At 37.2% G+C, this 19620-nt stretch overlaps 2 protein-coding genes across 2 annotated transcripts; both read left to right on the top strand.

The window, feature by feature from the left end:
• Positions 1 to 2140: 2140 nt before the first annotated feature.
• On the top strand, positions 2141 to 10503 carry LOC110113985 (regulatory protein viviparous-1-like). The gene is made up of 10 exons (XM_028692103.1): positions 2141 to 2239; positions 2783 to 2850; positions 2912 to 3050; positions 6464 to 7978; positions 8085 to 8180; positions 9202 to 9302; positions 9419 to 9465; positions 9545 to 9621; positions 9732 to 9858; positions 10361 to 10503. The coding sequence occupies exons 1-10, from the start codon at positions 2141 to 2143 to the stop codon at positions 10501 to 10503; spliced, it is 2412 nt and encodes an 803-aa protein (XP_028547936.1).
• A 2033-nt stretch (positions 10504 to 12536) lies between these two features.
• LOC110113986 (regulatory protein viviparous-1-like) lies at positions 12537 to 19411 on the top strand. The gene is made up of 6 exons (XM_028692102.1): positions 12537 to 14144; positions 14250 to 14345; positions 18506 to 18606; positions 18713 to 18759; positions 19036 to 19112; positions 19235 to 19411. Exons 1-6 carry the CDS (start codon positions 12537 to 12539, stop codon positions 19409 to 19411), a joined length of 2106 nt encoding a protein of 701 aa, XP_028547935.1.
• The last annotated feature ends 209 nt before the right edge of the window (positions 19412 to 19620 follow it).

Genomic DNA, 19620 nt, shown 5'->3' with positions numbered 1-19620 from the left:
TTGATAAGATCCAACATTATTTGAAAGAAGGGGAGTTCAAAAATTATCAAATTAGCGCTCTTTGGAAACTTCTCGAGGCGATTTCTAGGCGATTCTAGGGTTTGCTCTGCGAGCTCCTCTGGTGGCGCTTCTCGCGGGGATCTCGCTGGTTTCTTCTCAGATTTACTGGTGATATTCTTCCGTGCTCCCTTCTTGGCTTTCTGATTTTCGTTCATGGTTTTTTTCTTCGTGGCTTTCTTCTGTTCCGGTGGTTTTTTTTTTGTGCTGTGCTCCTCTTGTGTGTGGTTGCGAGGTTTCTGGTCTGATTGGCCTTCTGTTCTTTTAGCTTGGGGGGATGACAACTCCGTCGTCATCTAACCCGTCGATGGCTTCTGTCTTAAAGGGGAAACCCCGATCCTTTAAAGAGGCGCTTGCTGGTGATGTTTCTTCGGCTTCCAATCTGAAATTTGTTCAATCCTCTTTCAAAGGATGTCCTGCTCTTTTGATTGAGGATTCTGTGGTTGCTCAACTGGCTAAACCGTTTGCTCTTACCCTTGTGGGGAAATTTGTGCTTAAAAGGCCCAATATTGATATTATTCGAAATTTTTTTTTACAATCTTAAGCTTTCCGGCTCTTTCCATGTTGGTTTACTAGATCCCAGGCATGTTGCTATTCAATTGACGAATGATCTGGATTATAGCAGGATCTTTTCTAGGCGTTCCTATTACATTCAATCCTGCCAGATGCGGCTTCTCAAATGGACTCCCGACTTTGATGTTCGTCATGAATCTCCTATTGTTCCTGTATGGGTATTGTTTACTAACCTTAGACTGCTTTTTTTTAATTCTCAAGTTTTGTTTGGTTTGGCTTCCATTCTTGGTCGGCCATTGCAAACTGATCAGGCGACGGCTTCGGTTTCCCATCTGTCTGTGGCCAGGATTTTGGTTGAGGTGGATATTTCAAAAAAATTTCCTAATGAGATATGGCTTGGGTCAGAACTGAATGGTTATTTTCAAAAGGTGGAATTTGAAAATTTTCCTATTTTTTTGTACGCATTGTAAAATGCATGGGCATAACATGAACTACTGTTTTAAATTACATCCAAACCTTAAGAAACCAAAGGAACAAATTAAACCTTCTTTGCTTCAAGAAGTGAATACCATTAAGGGTTGTAATCAGGACATGTTGGAAGGATTTGGTAAGGAGGTGGAGGAACTGCCCACCGTGCAAGGTGGCAACATTTCATCGGATTTTATATCTCATGTTATTGGGGAGGTGGGGGAAGGTATTGTGAATGAGGTGGGGAAAGGTAATGATATTCAAGAGGTTGGCAACAATATGATTCCTAATTTATCTTTACAATCTGCTTTTGGTTCTAATCGAACGGTTACTCATGCTATTGTGGAAGAAGTGAATAATATTGTGAATACCAATATTAATGTTATTGTTGAGTCTAATCAGGTGGAAGAAGATGGGTTGCATGCTTTGGTTAACGATCCGACTAGTTCTTTGGTTACTATTCCTAATATTGTCGCTACCGAGGTTGAGGAGGAGGATCTTCCTCAGCCTATTGCCGAATCTGTGGATCTTCATCAGCCTATTGCCGAACCCGGGATTGGTTCTGTTTTGACTGGGGATGATAAAGGGGAGCCTCCGGGTATTATCATGCCGCAATCATCCGTGGACACTCATCCACGTCGGCGAGCACTGGCCGCCGTTGGATCACCCGCTGTCCAAATCGGACGGTGGTGATCGAGTCGGATGGGAGCCCGTCCGTCAGAACCAAGCACATGGATCGGATCGCCCGCGGTATGGCGCGATCCGAACCGTTGATCACAGGATCAACGGTTCAGATATCTCGCAAGCCATGCAACGCCCGATCCGAAACCCTAGGGCTATTCTTGCTTCGTTCTCCCAAACGGCTGTACCAAATCTCATGAAATTTTAGATCTTCTATGCGTGAAGAGCAACAGTGGGGAAGTTTTATTTTGAATTAATACATGCTAACGACGACGCTAATTAACCCTAAGTGTTCTAACTAGGGTTAGAGATATACCTCAATCCACACGGTGGATTCGGGAGATCTTGAGCTCGTTGGACTCGTAGACTCCTCACGAACAATCTTCCTCTTGAGATCGAGCTCCAAAAAGGCCTTGATCGGATGGAAGAAGCTCTGGACGTCCCTTGGCCTCGGTTCGCCGGAGTTGACGTCGCCAGCGGCTTGGGGTCGTCGGGATTTGGTCGGGAAATCAAGTGGAAGGTAAGAGGAGCTCTCTCTTCAAAAATCTCGGGCTAAGGAGACTTGGAGAGGGAGAAATTAACCAAAAGTCCTCTTTTTGACCTAATTTTCACTATTTAAATCCCCTAACCTATCTTGAACGGCCTAGATCTAATCACCAGCTATTTGGGAGGGAAATTAGAGGGAAATAGCCGTGGGTTTCAATTTCAAATCAATAGGGATTAATTAGAGCATTGAATGGGCACCAATTTGGCTCTAAATAGGTGATAATGACCTATTAATGACTAGATTTGACCACGTCAACATTTGACCTGGTCAAATCAGTCAATTAGGTCAATGAGATCAAAGGATTGAGTCATGAAAGTGATTGGGTTTGATTTAGACTCTAAAAGGGCTTAATGGGTCAATTTTGACCCATTTAGGCTTGGGTTGACCAAGTCAAAGGTTGACTTGGTCAACTCAGTCTACTATGCTCATGTTTAGGCAAAATCGAGGTCAATAGCTGGGCGTTGGAAGGGGGGTTTTTGGTTGTGCTGGTGGGTATGCCCTGGATTGCTGTTTCAGGTTTTTGGTTATTCTGGATGGGGGTTGGTTTGGTTCGAGGCCCGGCTCTTCTGGATTGAGGTTTCTGGGTTTTTATTTAATGTTTAACTATTCTGATTTTGGTTTGCCTGTTTTCTTAGTGGTTTGCAGGCTGCTGGTTCTGTCGGAGGTGTGTATATTTGATCTGCCTTTTTTGGATCGGGACGCTGGTGTTGCCATGTGGTTCAAGGGTATTTTTGTTTTCATGTTCTTTCGTTTCCCGTCTCGTTCTATTCTATCTTTTTTGCAGGTTTGCTTCCACCTTGAGGAAGTTTTTGACAAAGGAGCTTGGGCTGATGGGATTTCCTTAGTTCTCCTTATTTTTTGGGCACTCCTTCCGTGCCGGCTTAGAATGTATCTAGACAATTTTGTATTTAATATAGATGGGGACAATCGGCCCTTAGGTTTTTTTATCTTTTTTATTGATTGTAGCTCTTTGAGCGGTAGCGGGTTGATGGTCCCCTTAAGGACTTGTAATTTTCCCATTAATTAACGCGTAGGCCCCGTTGTGAGTTTTAACCAAAAAAAAAGAAGGGGAGTTCAAGCTGGGCATTGAGAGGATATAATAGTGTGTGAAGGAGATGAGTCCTGGGGCCATTTGAAGGAGAAGGGGAGTTTATGATGGCATCAATGAGATCCGATGATATGTGAAAGAGAAGAGAAGTTCATGGATTTATAGAGACAAACCTCGACAATATTAGCAGCATGTGAAGGAAAAGAGAATTTAATGAAGAATCTCACAAGCAAATTAGTTTCTCATGTGCTTCAATTTCTAAAAGCAATCCACATGCATATACAAGTGATTATACTTTTCTCCTAAATGAAATTTTAGATATGCTATTTTTTCAGAAAAATAAACAACAGCAAGGTTTGACCAATTAAGTACATTATAATACTTATAAAAAAAATTTCCATCTTATTTAGAAGCCTAGTCATATGCTTTTTAAATTAAAAATAGGCCCTTTACTTCATTTCAGAGATGGAAAACAAAAAAAGGTTGGATGGCTAGGGTTTCTCTCCTCTTTCACGCGGGGACCACTCGCTTCCTCGTCTCTTCTTAACTGTTAACCGGTTGAATGACCCTGAGCTCTTAGATGGCAAGTAAAAAGGGCTATCCTTTAAGGAAGCTCTATATGGGGCTTCGTCCTCGCCGGTTTTTCCTGAACTAAAAATCTCCACTTGCCATGGTTTACCGTCTCTTTGGATTTTTGATGTCGAAATGCTGGCTCTGGCAACTCTGTTTGAGTTTGCTTTGGTGGGGAAATTTATCGGTTGCAGTCCACCTCTTGCATGGTTCTATATGAAAATTTTTCTTTCAACTAAAGCTTATAAGCAACTTTTCCATCACTTTGCTCAATTCTAAGAATGTTTTGATTAAGTTGTTGAATGACCTAGATTACTTTAGGATTTTTTCTCATTATTCTTATTTCATTTGTAATTATTATTATAGGAAGTTATTTAAATGGACTCCTCATTTTGACATTACTATATATTAAATCTCATGCAATCCCTATTTGGGTTTCCTTTCTCAATCTCTGGCTACATTTATTCTCTCGAGTTTGCTTTGGTGGGGAAATTTATCGATTGCAGTCCACCTCTTGGTTCTATATGAAATTGTTTCTTTCAACTAAAGCTTATAAGCAACTTTTCTATCACTTTGCTCAATTCTAAGAATGTTTTGATTAAGTTGTTGAATGACCTAGATTACTTTAGGATTTTTTCTCATTATTCTTATTTCATTTGTAATTATTATTATAGGAAGTTATTTAAATGGACTCCTCATTTTGACATTACTATATATTAAATCTCATGCAATCCCTATTTGGGTTTCCTTTCTCAATCTCTGGCTACATTTATTCTCTCCCAATATTCTTTTTGGGCTTGGATCATTATTTGGCTCTCCGTTGTGATCGGACAATGCTACTTATAATGGTACAAGGCTCTTGGTTGCTCGCATTCTTTGTGGAGTTAAATGTTACCAAGTGATACCCTAACCAAGTTTGGCTTGGTTTGGAAACTATGGGTTATATTCAGATGGTGGAAATGGAAGAATTGCCCTCTTATTGAGCTCATTATAAAATATTGGATCATTCGAAATCTGAATGTCATATTTTGCATCCTCATTTAGCTGATTTTTCTGCCCCTATTACCAATGTGGGAAGTTTGGTTGAGCTTCCTGAGCATGAAACAACTGTTAATGTGGAACCTGTTCTTGCGAGTGAGAAAATAACTATTGAGAATGAAAATACTACCTCTATTGGGGATGGGGTGTTGTTGGCATGGGCGGATCCCCCATGTAGTGAGGGAGGGAAAATGTCCACCATAAAAAAAAAAAATTAAATTTTAGTGGGAATATTTTTTAGAATAGTTTGAATTTTTTTGGGCATTTTGCTCCCACTAAAAAAAAAAAAAATTACCCTAATTTTATTAATCTTAAGCGTCTTTGCCCATCCCCCACAAAAAAAAAATGTCCACTCTGAAAAAAGAAGTTGGATCCGCCCCTGATTGTTGGCTGGCATGTGTTCCCATGTTCAAACGTGGTTGTTCCTGATCAGTGGATTTGGATTGCTTAGATGCTATGAGTAGGTGTGTTAATGATTTGATTTAATCACCTATGGTTGTGATAGCTCATCTGATTGCTAAATATTTGACGGAGGTGGATAGGGGAATTTTGATGTTAATAAGGATAACATCACAAAAAATGAATTTAAATGTTATTTTGTAGTACTTTTCATAGTTCTCATCACTATTTTGATAGGCACTGGTAACATAAATTTATATAATTATTTCCTAATCTTAATTTCAATGTAATGTTATTTTATGATGATAAAATTATGTGAGAGTGAGACGCTTCCGATATATGATTCTAAAAAAAAAAAAAGATATGTTTTATATAGCAATAGAGGAGAAAAGTAAACAGATAATCAAAATTAGAAGAGGATATATAGCTTCTTCCAAGTAAATAATATTTAAAGAAAATAGAAATAAAGAAAGCGGGAATGGTGCTGTGAGGTGGCACCGCTGATGGAACCAACCACGTCGTTCAACCTGGCAACGTTTTACTGCTCACAAATCCTTCTTTTTTTACATCTCTCCCCCTCTTCAAACTCTTCTGATATATATATATATATTTTCCCAGCTCCTGTTTTCAAACGGCGCCGTCGAGGCTTTAGGCGCGCGCAGCCGCTCATGGCGCCAATACCGTCCTTACGCCTGGCGACTCTTTGCTGGGCTCGAACTCCTCCCTTCCAACTCAATCTCGTCCTCTTAACTTCTCTCGCCCTCCTCTCTCGCTAAATATCCACATTGCCCTCCCTTTACTGTAATTAAAGCTTCCAGTTTCATCAGTAGCTCATGGTTTTGTTTGACTTATTAATTGCGTCAGAGGACGTTATTATTGTTTTTTTTTTTTGGGAGGAGAATTGATCAGAGGTTCTTTGCCTTGTTCGGAGTATAAAAACACGATTTTTCTTTATTCTTTTCTTTCTTCTTCTTCTCCATCGTCGTCTTCTTCTTGTTCTTCAAACAAAAGCTCTAAATCCCTTCAGCATTTTTTCTAAAATGTAATTAATCTTTCAAATTTTCATAACGTCAGTCTCATATTCAATTATTTTATACAATAATGACCTGTTTTGTTTTGTTATATATATATAGTGGTTTTAGGGTTGCGGTGGACGTTGTCCAATTAGCACGGCGAGGAGGATGGGAGGTTCTGTGGAAGGAGAGAGGGAATTAGATGGAGAAGCTTCCAGCTACAACGATAACAAGGTGGTGTTCGCCGGAGAAGAAGAGAATCAAACGCCGCCGCCATCTCCTATGCCGGATATGTTGATTGATTTGGATGAAACAGCTGAAAATTTGTTCTTTTCCGACGAAAATGACGCCTTTCCTTCACTTGCTGACTTCCCGTGTCTCTCCTCTCCCTCTGCGTCGCCTTCTCTCTCATCGGCTATTTCCACTCATCACAATACTGTTCCCTACTTCTCCATCAAATCATCATCAACTACCTCCTCTGAAACGGGTCCCATGCAGCCTCCGCCGCCGACGATGCAGGCGTCAGCTGCCACAAGTGAAGACCCGCTTATTCCCATCGACGCCGGTTTTGATATTGTTGAGGATGAAACAGATATATGGGAGAACTGCACCGAAGAGCGTACTGAGTCCATATGGGAACCATCCTCCTCCTTCTCGGGAGAAACGGCGACCGAAGAAAAGACGGGATTTTTATGCGGCGGAGATGATTGCTCGTCGGAGGATTTAGCTAACGTTTTCTTGGACTGGTTGAAGAGAAACAAGGACTCGATCTCGCCGGAAGATCTTAGAAGCATTAAGCTGAAGCGCTCAACAATAGAGTGCGCTGCTCGACGTCTCGGAGGTGGAAAACAGGGCCGTGTTCAGCTTCTCAAACTTATTCTTGCTTGGGTTCAAAATCACCATCTTCAGAAGAGAAGACGTCGAAGTCGCGGATCAGAAACTATAGGAAGAAGAGATCAAGAATTCTATAACTATCCTCCTCCTCCTCCTCCTATTAGCTCCAGCCTTCCCTTTCCACAGGGAGCAGCGAATTCTAATCCAAATAATATTGACTTGTACCACGAAGCTGTGCCTTGCAACTCTTGGATGCCTTATACAGGAGAGCCTTCTTTCCAGCCGACGATGCCCGGTTACACAAGTGAAGCTGTGCCACCTAACTATTACTACAACGACCAGGCTAATTTCTCAGCTGAGCCATGGCAGCAAGGTTTGTCACCGGCGGCCGTTCATTACTCGCCGTTTGGACAGACTCCACGGCCGCCGCCGGTGGCAGCACATTTCTTCCCAGTATATTACCCGGGGTTGATGGCATCGGCAACCAAAGAGGCTCGCAAGAAGAGGATGGCTCGGCACAGAAGGTCGTCGTCCTCTCTTCACCAACATAGAAGCCAACAACAAGAACAACAGAACCAGCAGCAGCATAGTTCGGATACAATGGTTGTAGGAGAGGAAATAACCTCTTCTGCTCACTCCAATGTTAATAAAGACAATTCTAGCAACTGGCCTTTCTTGTCTTCTTTGCCGGCGCCTGATATTCCATCTCTATCGCCGGGAGTGCCTACTCCATCTTCTGCAACAATGGCGCAGACGCAACAAGAAAATCATCTACATAGGCATGCATCATCAGCTGGAGATAGACGTTTGGTGATTAACTAGTTTTCCTTTTGTTTTATTTTTATTTTTATTTTGAAATTTAAAGTTTGATTAAATCTGCATGGAAAGATGATTTTGATAATCAGATGTGACACAGGAAGGAATGAAGGCGGAAAAGAACTACAAATTTTTGCTGCAGAAGGTGTTGAAGCAGAGCGATGTGGGCAATCTTGGAAGAATTGTTCTTCCCAAAGTGAGCCACATATCTTCACTACTTCCATTAAGTACTGCTTTCTATCTTCTGCAATTTAGGGGGAAAAAATTAGTTTGAGGAGTTGCAATGCCTTTTGAAATTGATAAATATTTTCATATTTCATAATCTTATTAAATTTTATTATTTTATTTTAACACTATTATAAATATCTTTTGTTATAATAATTATTATTACTAGCTTAAAAAAACTTACGGTCATAATTGATTATAAGAGAATATTTTTTAATTAAAAAAAATCTAGAATGTCATTTAATGACCTTTGTGGTAGAAAATAGAAGATTTATCTTAAGGCTTAATTATAATCATTACATTGAAATATGTTGGCATAATCTTAATAGAAATACACTAGTACTATAAATAGTAATGATAGCTGAATTTTATCAAACAAAGTGAGAAATAAAAAAAATCTTTCTCTTTAACCTTGCGCAAGTTCTAAAAGCTTTCTCCTTCCAATAAATTCTTGAAATAAAAAGGAGGAAGACTTGAGTCGTTGGAGAGAGATTAAGAATTAAAAAATAATAATAATAATGATAGATTCTTATATATATAAATGTCATGATTATATTTGAGCCACATGTGCTATGGATACATAAATGATTAAACACCATCTTAAGTGTGATTTTATTTTTAAATTCTAACTTTTTTTAATAGTTTAACAAGTAAATAGCTACAATTATATGTATAATCTTTATACCTAATTAGTTGTTTATATTTTTCTATGCCTTTTACTACATAAAATATGAAACACATTTTTCAATCATATTTCTTAAAATATAAAAAAGGAAACTTTTAATTAATAAATTAATAAAAGTTGGATGAAATATACAACATAAGATTTGTGATTAACATTTTGTTCAAACCTCGGATATTTATAAAAATAATTAGCTAAATTTTAGGTAAGATGAGAATTGATAATTTTTTTAGATGTGTATATCACGTCTTATTTACCGCACCAGCTTAATATTATACTAAAATTGTGTTTCTTCCTGTAATTTTAAAAGAAAGAAGCAGAGATTAATCTCCCAGAGCTTGATGCTAGGGATGGAATCTCAATTGAAATGGAGGACATTGGAACCTCAAGGGTATGGAATATGCGTTACAGGTACTGCTAAATCTTTTCTAGCTAGTTTACATTTGAAGTCTTCATGCTCTATACTATTTATTGTTCGTTTTCATATGTTGATCGACTAGTAATTAGTAGCTCAACTTTATTTGTAGGTTTTGGCCTAACAACAAGAGTAGAATGTACCTCTTGGAGAACACAGGTATAGATATACACAATAGTGTAAATTTTCACTCTCTCTCTCTCTTGATAGTTTATGATTTTATATTTGAACTTGTTAGGGGATTTTGTGAGATCAAATGGACTTCAAGAAGGAGATTTCATAGTAATATACTCTGACATCAAGTGTGGAAAATATGTACTACTTCTCTTCTTTTTGTATATATCTATGTATAGCTATAAATTTAGCACTACTATTTTTTAATGCATGTTTTGACTATGTTGAGGTTGATTTTGCTTAATAAATAGATGATAAGAGGAGTGAAGGTTAGACAACCAGTGGAAATGATAAAAGGAACAAGCAATCATAACTCAAGAAAAGCTACTCATCAGAAGAAGGAAAAGAACAATTCAACCATGGCCGTGGATGACAAAGGCAAATCTCCTTATGCCTTGGGGAATTAATTCAATAAGTTATGGGGATCATGAAATCTTGCTCATGATTGCCATGATTGATCATGCAAAGGATATGTAAACTTATAAGAAACAATACTTTATATGAGTGTGGAGGAGCTAAATTAAGATGTATAATTGTATTTTGTTGGCACGTAGGGTTCCCTTTCATTTGGCTTATTTCTATATTTGCATGCTTCTTTGTATTATAAATTCCACATATATGAAAGTATAGTATGGAAAAACATGTGTACTATTAGTTTAATACTACTCTCCTTGTGAGTGAAGGATATATACTAGATGGTAATAAATATATTTGTTGTGGTTGTAAAAACATTTCTTGCATTTGCATGCATTAGCTATTGTTATCATTAGAAAGGTAGTTAATTCATCAAAATAAGAATGCGCATAACTTCATAATGATTGATCACAATAAAGATAATGATTGTGTTATCATGTATATTCATAAATGTTCGCTTCTTTAGGTGTGATAACTTGTATTTATCAGCTTTCTCTTATGGATGGAAGACATGACTATGATGTTTGGCTGGTTGAGAGCATGGTGGCCAAAGGGGTTCATAGTAATTCACATGGGGATGGTGTTGTGAATGTTATGTACTTCCTATGATCAACACTCAAGATTTTCTTGAAATGGCCTCTGCGGTGGAAGAAATTGGTCGTCAACCTTCTCTTGTTCTCCATAAATAATAAAATGGGGCTTTAATTTGTGCTATTTTCTTGGTTCTTTCTCTTCTTGATATAATATATGTGCTATTGGCATTCAAATTTGATTCTATCTCCCAACTCTTTCTTCTTTGATAAATTTGACTATTTTCTAAAGCAATTTGTCTATTGACCTAAGAGAATTTTATCCAATTAAGAATTCCAAATTCCCAAGAGGCAAACTTAAGATAGAAGGTAAGGTGACTTAATTTTTGGCTTAAGATCTATTCCCATTAGCAATTTATTAACTTCAAAGAAGATTGCAAGCATTATTTCTTGCTTGTTTGAGGAATATTTATAAAATATAAGTATTTTGATAATAGGCCAAGAATATATTAGTTTATAATTTATTGTTTATGAGCATTTTATGTTTCAATTTTGCTTGATATATTAATATTATCTACATGCTTCATTTGACTAGTACTTTCCCTATCCTATTAGGGTTAGTTGAATTTATTTGACATTGGATTTGAATTGAATAAATCAAATCAAGTTGTAACCAAATTAATTTTTTTTTTATCAAACAATCTTTTGTGGTATATCCTCCAAATTTATATATTGGGATATCTATATCTCAAGAAATTATTCTGTGAGGACACAGGATCGTCCGAAGGTGAATTAAAATGCACCATGTCACTAGGTATACAGTCGTAATACACAGCAAGCAGGTCATGACATGATGTATTCTACTTCACCTCTGGCCGGACGGCGTCCGTATCCGCATAAAATAATTTCACATATATTTCATAGTATATATCCAATTCCAAATAGAAAACAAACGTACATCTCTCTATCAAGAACTATTAATGCTGCAATGAATGTGTCTTATTCCGTATGGAGTACGGATGGTAAAAACCATTCGGATATGAGTGTACACTGAGTATAATTTTGAATTTAGTTTGATTTTTTTATACACAGTATGTACAAATACTGTGTACACTCACATCCGGACGGTTCTTTGCTGTCCGTGTTCCGCATAGAATAATTTCTCCTCATAACTACAATAAAAACTGACATTGGATGTAACATAATATTACAAATTAAAAAAAAAAGGAATTTGATTCTTATTTTTGCTCCACTGATAACATAACATAAATTTATATTAACATATATGATTTAATATCACTATTTAGGGTATATGAGATTCTCGAAAAGAAAATAAAAATGATAAAACTATATCATATGAATATAAAGGGATAATCAAAATTAGAAGAGGATAAGCACTTCTTCCATCTAAATAATATTTTTAAAGAAAATAGAAATAAGCAGGCGGGAAATTAGACGCTGTTAGGTGTGGACGCAGCCGACGAAGAGAGAGATAGAGAGAGAGAAGAGTGGCAACTGCGGCACCGCTCATGGAACCAATCACGTCGCTCCACCTGTCATCGTTTAACTGTGCTCAAACTCTTCCCATCCTTTTGCATCTCCCCCCCTCCAACATTACTAAATATCAGCACTACCCTCTTCTTCCTCCTCGTATATATCTATCTCACTGAACTGAAGCCGTATCGTCTGCACTGAAGACCGAGAGAAGAAGAGAAGAAATTTGCAATATGAGAGGTGCATGAGGGAGGGGTGTTTCTGCAATAATATATTTGTTGTTTCCTGCCAGGGGAAGTAGAAAGTACTGGATGGAAGTCGTTTTCCATGTTTCCTCGTACTGGATGGACGATTTTGCTAATTTCCTTCTTTCCTTCCTTCCTTCTTAAGCTCTAATTCCGCACATTCTGCAATTATTATAAAATTGCAATTAAGCCAACCATTATTTTCTCCATCCTTTGGCCTCGTCGTTTGTCGCTTAGCACCCCAATTATTTTATAATATCAAAAAGGTGGTTATCTTTACTTTTTATTTTATTTTATTTCTTGGCTTTTGTTACTTAGCGGTTTCAGCCTTTTTAGGGTTCCGATGTGGTTCAATTCGAAGAGGTAGAGGGAAATGGGTGATTTTGAGGCTGGAGAGATGGAATTTGATGGAGGAGAGGCTTCCAGCGTGAACGATAAGAAGGTGGAGGAGTTAGCCGGAGAAGAAGAGAAGTCTATGACACCGTCGCAGGTGGAGGATATGCTGATTGATATGGAAGAATCAGCTCAAAAGTTGATTTTTTCGGACGAAGAAGACGCCTTTCCTTCACTTGCTGATTTCGGATGCCTTTCTTCTCCATCGGCGTCGGCCTCTTATTCATCGGCGGCTTCCACTCTTCCCAAACAATCGACTTCCTCCTCTTCTTCTTCCTCCTCTTTCTCATCTTCATCACCGTGGTCGTTCCTCTTCACCCCCACTGAGACTGATGGTGGCATGCACCCAGCGGCGGCGAGTGAAGACCCTCTGGCTCCCATCACCGACGCCGGATTTGATATTCTTGGTGATGATATAGATCTATGGGAGACCTGCACGGACGAGCCTATCGAGTCCACGTGGGATTCATCGCGGTCCTTCTTCCCGGACGAAAGAAACTGGGCCGGTGGCAGCGGCGGTGACCAGCAACCCGGGAATGAAGAAAAGTTGGGATTTTTGTCCGGCGGGGATGATTGCTCGTCGGAGGATTTAGCTAACGTTTTCTTAGAATGGCTGAAGGAAAACAAAGATTTGATTTCGCCGGAAGATTTGAGGAGCATTAAGCTCAAGCGCTCGACAATTGAGTGCGCGGCTCGCCGTCTCGGCGGGGGAAAACAGGGGCGAGTTCAGCTTCTCAAGCTCATTCTTGATTGGGTTCAAAATCACCATCTCAAGAAGAGAAGACGACGCAACCGCGGATCAACAAGAGATCAGGAATTGCCAACTTACGCTCCACCGCCTCTCCTTCCTCCTCCAACGATTCCTCTTCCACCTACTCATATCGCAACTACTTCTAATCCTAATATTGACTTCTACCAGGAAACTGTGCCCTGCAACTCTTGGATGCCTTATGCAGGGGAGTCCTCTTGCCCTCCGGTGATGCCCGGTTATAGAGGCGAGGCTCCTGCTGTAGCTGTGCCGTCTTACCATTACTACAATGACCAGGCTTTCTCAGCTCATCCATGGCAGCAGTTATTGTCACCGGCCTCGACATCATCAGTGATTCATTACGCGCCATTTGGGCAGCAGTCGCCTTCACCAAGCCTGCAAAACTTTCCAGTGCCGGTGCAGGTGCCGGTTCCGGTGCCTGTGCAGGTGCCGGTGCCGGTGCCTGTGCCAGTGCAGGCACCGCCGCAGTATTTGCCAATGTATTATCCGGGCCAGACGGCATCGGCTACTAAAGAGGCTAGGAAGAAGAGAATGGCTCGGCATAGAAAATCTTCCTCTCTTCACCCCCACAGAAGCCAACAGCAGCAGAACCAACAGCTACAGAGTTCGGATAATATAATTGTAACAGAGGAAACTTCTTCTTCTCACTCTAGTGTTAATAAAGACAATGCAAGCAACTTTCCATCTCTACCCGCCGACATTCCGTCTTCGCCGGCAGCAACGTTGGCTGCTGTGGCGCCGTCTCCTCCCACCATAACGCCGATGCATGAGGAGAATTATCTACACAAGCGTACCACTTCACCTGGAGAGAGACGTCGGGTGACTATTTTTTCTCCATTTCATAAGTTTGAACCAGAAAAGAAAGTGAATTTTGATAATCAGATATTGATGTAATGAAATAATTTGATAAGAAATGATGTGCAGGACGGAATCAAGTCGGAAAATAACTATAAATTTTTGCTTCGGAAAGTGCTGAAGCAGAGCGATGTGGGGAGCCTTGGAAGGATTGTTCTTCCCAAAGTAAGTCATACCACCCCTATTGATCATCATTCAGAGTAATTACTACATTCTATCCTCTTATAAGTTATAACACGTAATATACTAATATATATAATTCTAGAAAAAAAAATCTTTGAGAATTTCATATTTTCGCTATGAGTCTCTACAGCTTTATGAAATCTCTTCAATGATTTTTCATTTTTCAAAATTATTATGAACTTTGATTTTTTTTTTTTTGTATTTTATGCTAAAATAATTTGAATAAAAAACTTGTAGATTTCTTTGATTTTTTAAATCTAGAACCCTAATTGTCTCTTTGCTTGGAGATTTCTTTTGTGTTTGATTGTTTAGGTGGCTGCTTCAGTTCCTTTATATATCCAAAGCTCTAGGGATTTTTTTCTCTTTTTTTCAGGGTTCTTGCCTACCCCAATCTACATTCAAAATACAAACTATGCTCTAAACAGGGGCGGAACAAGCCCTAATTTTCAGGGGGGGCAAACTTATAAGGCATATCTGTCGGGGGTCCAAGGGGGCAGCGCCCCCTGGCGAGGTTCGACCTGCCTGGTCAAGTCGCAGGTCAAGGGGCAGCGCCCCTGCTGGGTTTTTCAGGGGCAGCGCCCCCAGAACAAATTTTGGTTTAAATGATATTTTTGGAATTCAATGATGAATTCTCTTTGCTATTTGTTGGGGCAATTACTTAAAAACCATAGTATTTTAAAATTTTTAGGGGGACAATTGCCTAAAAACCTTTGTAATAAAGATTAAAAAATGAACTAAAAGGGATAAATTACCTTAAAAATCATATAAATAATTTTATTATAAATTTTTTGAAGGGGGAAATTGCTCCCCCTGACCCCAATGGGGTTTTGCCCATGGCTCTAAATATGCAATTGTATAGCCATGGTGGGCAAATTTTAATTTGGAAGTCATAATTTGGATATAATATGTCATTTCTTTGTGATTGGGGGGTGTCCCAAAACCTAATGGAAGAATTAAATCTTGAAATTAATTTACTCAACTATAATATAGAATAAATCAGAGTAAACTGAATAATCCAAAATAATTTTATGAATCATATACAAATAATTATGTCCAAAATTATTCTATAAATCAAAATATAATAATTGGGTTTCAAAGCACCTTAATACTAAGCTCCTGACAATTATATCCTTATCATTCTTTATTTTGTTGGACCCTTTCCTTTTCTTGAAATTTCATTAACAATTGGGTGAGTGATCACATGCTTAGTAGATTATCCTAATTTCTATTATAAATATCAATACTCATATTTGTAATATATACTAAAAAGATTTAAATATTAATTATAAGAACATTACCTTTATTTTTTAGAAAACATGGATAAAAGATTACTTATATCACTATTATTAGAAGAACACAGTAATATGTTTAAAACTTGAACATAAATTATAATTAACATTCTACAATTTGTCACTTGAATTATAATGGCATGCACTTTCATATAGGTGCCAAAGTATACTTGTTAATAGATCAACAATTATACTTTCACATAAATATCGAAGAGTACTTATAAATAAAATATTATTTATATTTGAACTTATTTTATTTAACAAAATATGCAACATAAGAATTATGATATGATCAACCTCGATTATAAAATAATAGCTAAAATAATAAGACCTTTCCCTTGACCTGAAATCAGTTAACCATATATAATGAGCTCAAGTGTCCAACAAATAATCAAATTCTATAACTAACACAAAGTACGACAAAAGAGTAATATACATGTCTACGGTCAAATCATAGCAGCAATATTTATATTATCAAGAATTAATATAGAAACAATAAAACTCAAATACAATAGTAATAAATCTATAAATGATAAAAATAATATGGTACAAAAGCTAGTAAAATAATAGTGGAGAAACCAATAAATTAGTACGGGTGTCGAATTAATAAAGCAGTCATCATATTAGTAATATCAATCAATAAATAATTGTACAGAGTGCTAAATTCAAAGCATAAATAAGAATGGTTAGAATAATATTAATATAGTAAAATCATATAAACGTATGCACATGTATCATATCATTATATGAATAACATACTTAGTATATAACGGGCTCAGTATTAATAATCAGTATAATGAATCAATAATAATGAAAGTAATAGTAAATCAGTAGTAGTAATAATAATAATATTAGTAATAATAATAATATTGATGTGTCAAACCCGGCTTTTTCGGGTCGGGTTTTCGTGTCGGATTTTCGTGTCGTGTTAAATATTGACACCCCTAGTTACTGGGTTGACCTGACCCAACCCACGAACACGAAATGGGCACAGTCGACTGCGATTTCTCCTTGCTAAAGACCAGAGGTAGATCTGATGGCTACTGGCCTACTGCAGGATACGATGTGATTGGCAGTAGAATATCAGGAGCGCTGTGACTGGAGTCGGTGTATCTGATGGCTCATTCAGGAGGCAGCATTATGAGGTGGTTGGGCTGGTTGGATCTGCAGGAGGCGGAATCGGTTGCGCCATTATGGATCGAGATTCGGCCGATTCGATGGCGGTGTGACTGCATGCGACTGAAGCTCCATCCATTTGGATGGGAGTTAAGGCCTGGAGGGTGCTGGAGTTGCGATTATACATAAGACTTGCTAGGAGTTGAGGGATGGAGGGAGAGCCGGAGATGTGAGGCTTGTGTGAGTCGTGATATGGGAGGTAATTTTTCTAAACGGGTCAATTCGATTCATTTTTGGGTTTTCGGGTCAGCCCAAACCCTACCCGATTTTTGAAACGTGTTGTCTTACAGAACATAAAACTGACCCGTATGTCAAACGGGTTGACCTGAACCCGAAATTTTCCAACTCGGTTCCTGGTCGGGTTTCAAGTTGTGTCAAATATTAACATCCTACGAAATAGAGGGCTCAATATAGCATCGCTTGTTCCCTAATAGAATTTTTCTGTTTGTATTTGACATTTTTCTACTCCATTCTAGACTTTCTAGTTTTAAATTTAATAACATACCTAAATAAAGGGAAGAGCCTTACTAGATTCTGTAGCTGCAGGTATTACAATAATGTCCACATGCTTAATTTGTCCTTTAATCACAATCTTATGCTTATTACTCTATAACATGAAGATGATTATACGAATATCTTTTTTAGGCCAGGGAGTATATCATGTTAATGTATTTCTAATTAATGAGGCTTTCAAATGATTTCAAACATTTGACCTGAATGAAGATCAGTTCTTTTTGTATTTCACATTTTTCTACTCCATTCTCGGCTTTCACATTTTTTTTTTCTATAATTGTATTTTGTGAAAAAGATGGTGCAAACTTGCTTCATACTCTTAGACTTATATAACTACTCTTATATTATTTTGTGATTTACATATGATTTGATCCCTACGGGGTACATATATAGTTGGATATAGTCTTCATTGCCTAAACTATGGAAGGTTCGATTCATATTAGTTTAATATTAAAGTGGCTTTTTTTCCTTAAAAAAATAATAGGATGTAAAATAATATTTTGTATATGAATAATGTTCCACTCCTTAATTAAATCCACACATAAACAATACTGATTATTATATCTAACATGTCATGCGTATATAGAGCCCATTTTTTTATTGGACCTCATGCGTAGTGTTCTTTTTGCATTTTTTTTATCAGGTTTAGCTCGATAATTAGTTCAAGTTCAGTTTGATTTTTTAAATCATGTTTATTTGAGGAGTAAACATGAACTTGTTGGATCAGTTTTTGCGATATATATATATATATATATATATATATATATATATATTATGAATAGCATATGTTAGGCTCTATAATTGAACAACCTGAACAAATATAAATTTTTTGACTTATTTGCTTAACAAGCCAAGAAAACACTATTTGAGCTCACTCAGATTTGACTTATTTTTACCCCTACGCATGAGTTGTGCATGGATATACAAAATAATTAAAACCTAAAAACACTTTTAATTTCCTATCATATTTTTAATAGAAAAAGTTATTTTTTTTATGAAACTTGATTAATACATATAAAATAAGGAATGCATATGATATCTTGTCAAACTTCAAATGTTTATAAAAATAATTAGCTAAATTATAAGAAATAGTTAGTAGTTCTCACACTTACATCACATTTTATTTACTTAAATAATATCATTTCTTCCTTAAATCTCTTACAGAAAGAAGCAGAGATTCATCTCCCAATGCTTGATTCAAGGGACGGAATACCAATTGAAATGGAGGATATAGGAGCCTCAAGGGTATGGAACATGCGTTATAGGTACTGTTACATACATACATATATTTATATTTCTACTTTAAATATAATTTTCCTATCATTTATTTTTATTGACTGAATGATAAATGGCAGTTCAACATTTCTGCAGGTTTTGGCCGAACAACAAGAGTAGAATGTACCTCTTGGAGAACACAGGTATTTGTGTAATAATGTAATTAGTTTATCACATGATTACTGAATGAGGAAAAAAAAAATTGGATAAAGATACATTGATCAAAATATGAACTATTTTGAATTTATTTTGAGATGGTAGCAATAGATAATTAATAAATTCATTTATGCCATCAATTAATCTCAAAATAAATTCAATAATTAAATTTTGATGAAAATATAATGATTTAAATATTCTTCATGAATTAAGGAACCCTAACTCTCTCTCTATGGTGCATTATTTTATGTTGAATTTGTTAGGGGATTTTGTCAAATCAAATGGACTTCAAGAAGGAGATTTCATAGTAATATACTCCGATGCCAAGTCTGGAAAATATGTAATGTTTCTCTTATTAGCCTGTTTATCTAAAAATCTATATATATAGATATTTATTAAGCATTAATTTTTTATATAAGTATGCATTTGACTGTGATGAGTTTGATTTTGAAACAAATATAGATGATAAGAGGAGTGAAGGTCAGACAGGCAGTGGATATGATCAAAGGCACAAGCAATAGGAACCCAGCTGGAAAGGCTCATCAGAAGAAGGAAAAGAGCAGCTCAACCATGGCTGCTGTGAGCCAATTGCTGGCCGATGACAAAGGCAAATCTCTTTGTACTGATCATCAGGAATAATAAAGATTGAATATTTTGGCAAATCTCTCATGCATGCCAAGGATGCAAAGAACTCTTAAGAAACAGCATTAAGAATGTATAATTTTGCCCGTTGGCAATGCCCCCATTCATTTGGATTATTCTGTTTATATATTTATATCATAGAATATTTCCACAAATATCAAAGTACGTATAATATGCTCACGAATAATATTTTCTTCTGCAGGAGG

This window comes from Dendrobium catenatum, unplaced genomic scaffold (genome assembly GCF_001605985.2).
Source record: "Dendrobium catenatum unplaced genomic scaffold, ASM160598v2 original_scaffold_117933, whole genome shotgun sequence".
Classification (NCBI taxonomy): Eukaryota; Viridiplantae; Streptophyta; class Magnoliopsida; order Asparagales; family Orchidaceae; genus Dendrobium; species Dendrobium catenatum.
This window is presented reverse-complemented; position numbering and strand designations above follow the sequence as displayed.

Excerpts from the sequence above, each read along its gene's own strand:
- LOC110113986 (XM_028692102.1), top strand. The coding sequence starts at position 12,537 with ATGGGTGATTTTGAGGCTGGAGAGATGGAATTTGATGGAGGAGAGGCT. Across the intron at positions 18,760-19,035 it reads GTACCTCTTGGAGAACACAG|GGGATTTTGTCAAATCAAAT; the intron begins GTATTTGTGTAA and ends TGAATTTGTTAG. Across the intron at positions 19,113-19,234 it reads ATGCCAAGTCTGGAAAATAT|ATGATAAGAGGAGTGAAGGT; the intron begins GTAATGTTTCTC and ends AAACAAATATAG.
- LOC110113985 (XM_028692103.1), top strand. The coding sequence starts at position 2,141 with ATGGAAGAAGCTCTGGACGTCCCTTGGCCTCGGTTCGCCGGAGTTGAC. Across the intron at positions 3,051-6,463 it reads CTATTCTATCTTTTTTGCAG|GGTTGCGGTGGACGTTGTCC; the intron begins GTTTGCTTCCAC and ends TAGTGGTTTTAG. Across the intron at positions 9,622-9,731 it reads ACATCAAGTGTGGAAAATAT|ATGATAAGAGGAGTGAAGGT; the intron begins GTACTACTTCTC and ends CTTAATAAATAG.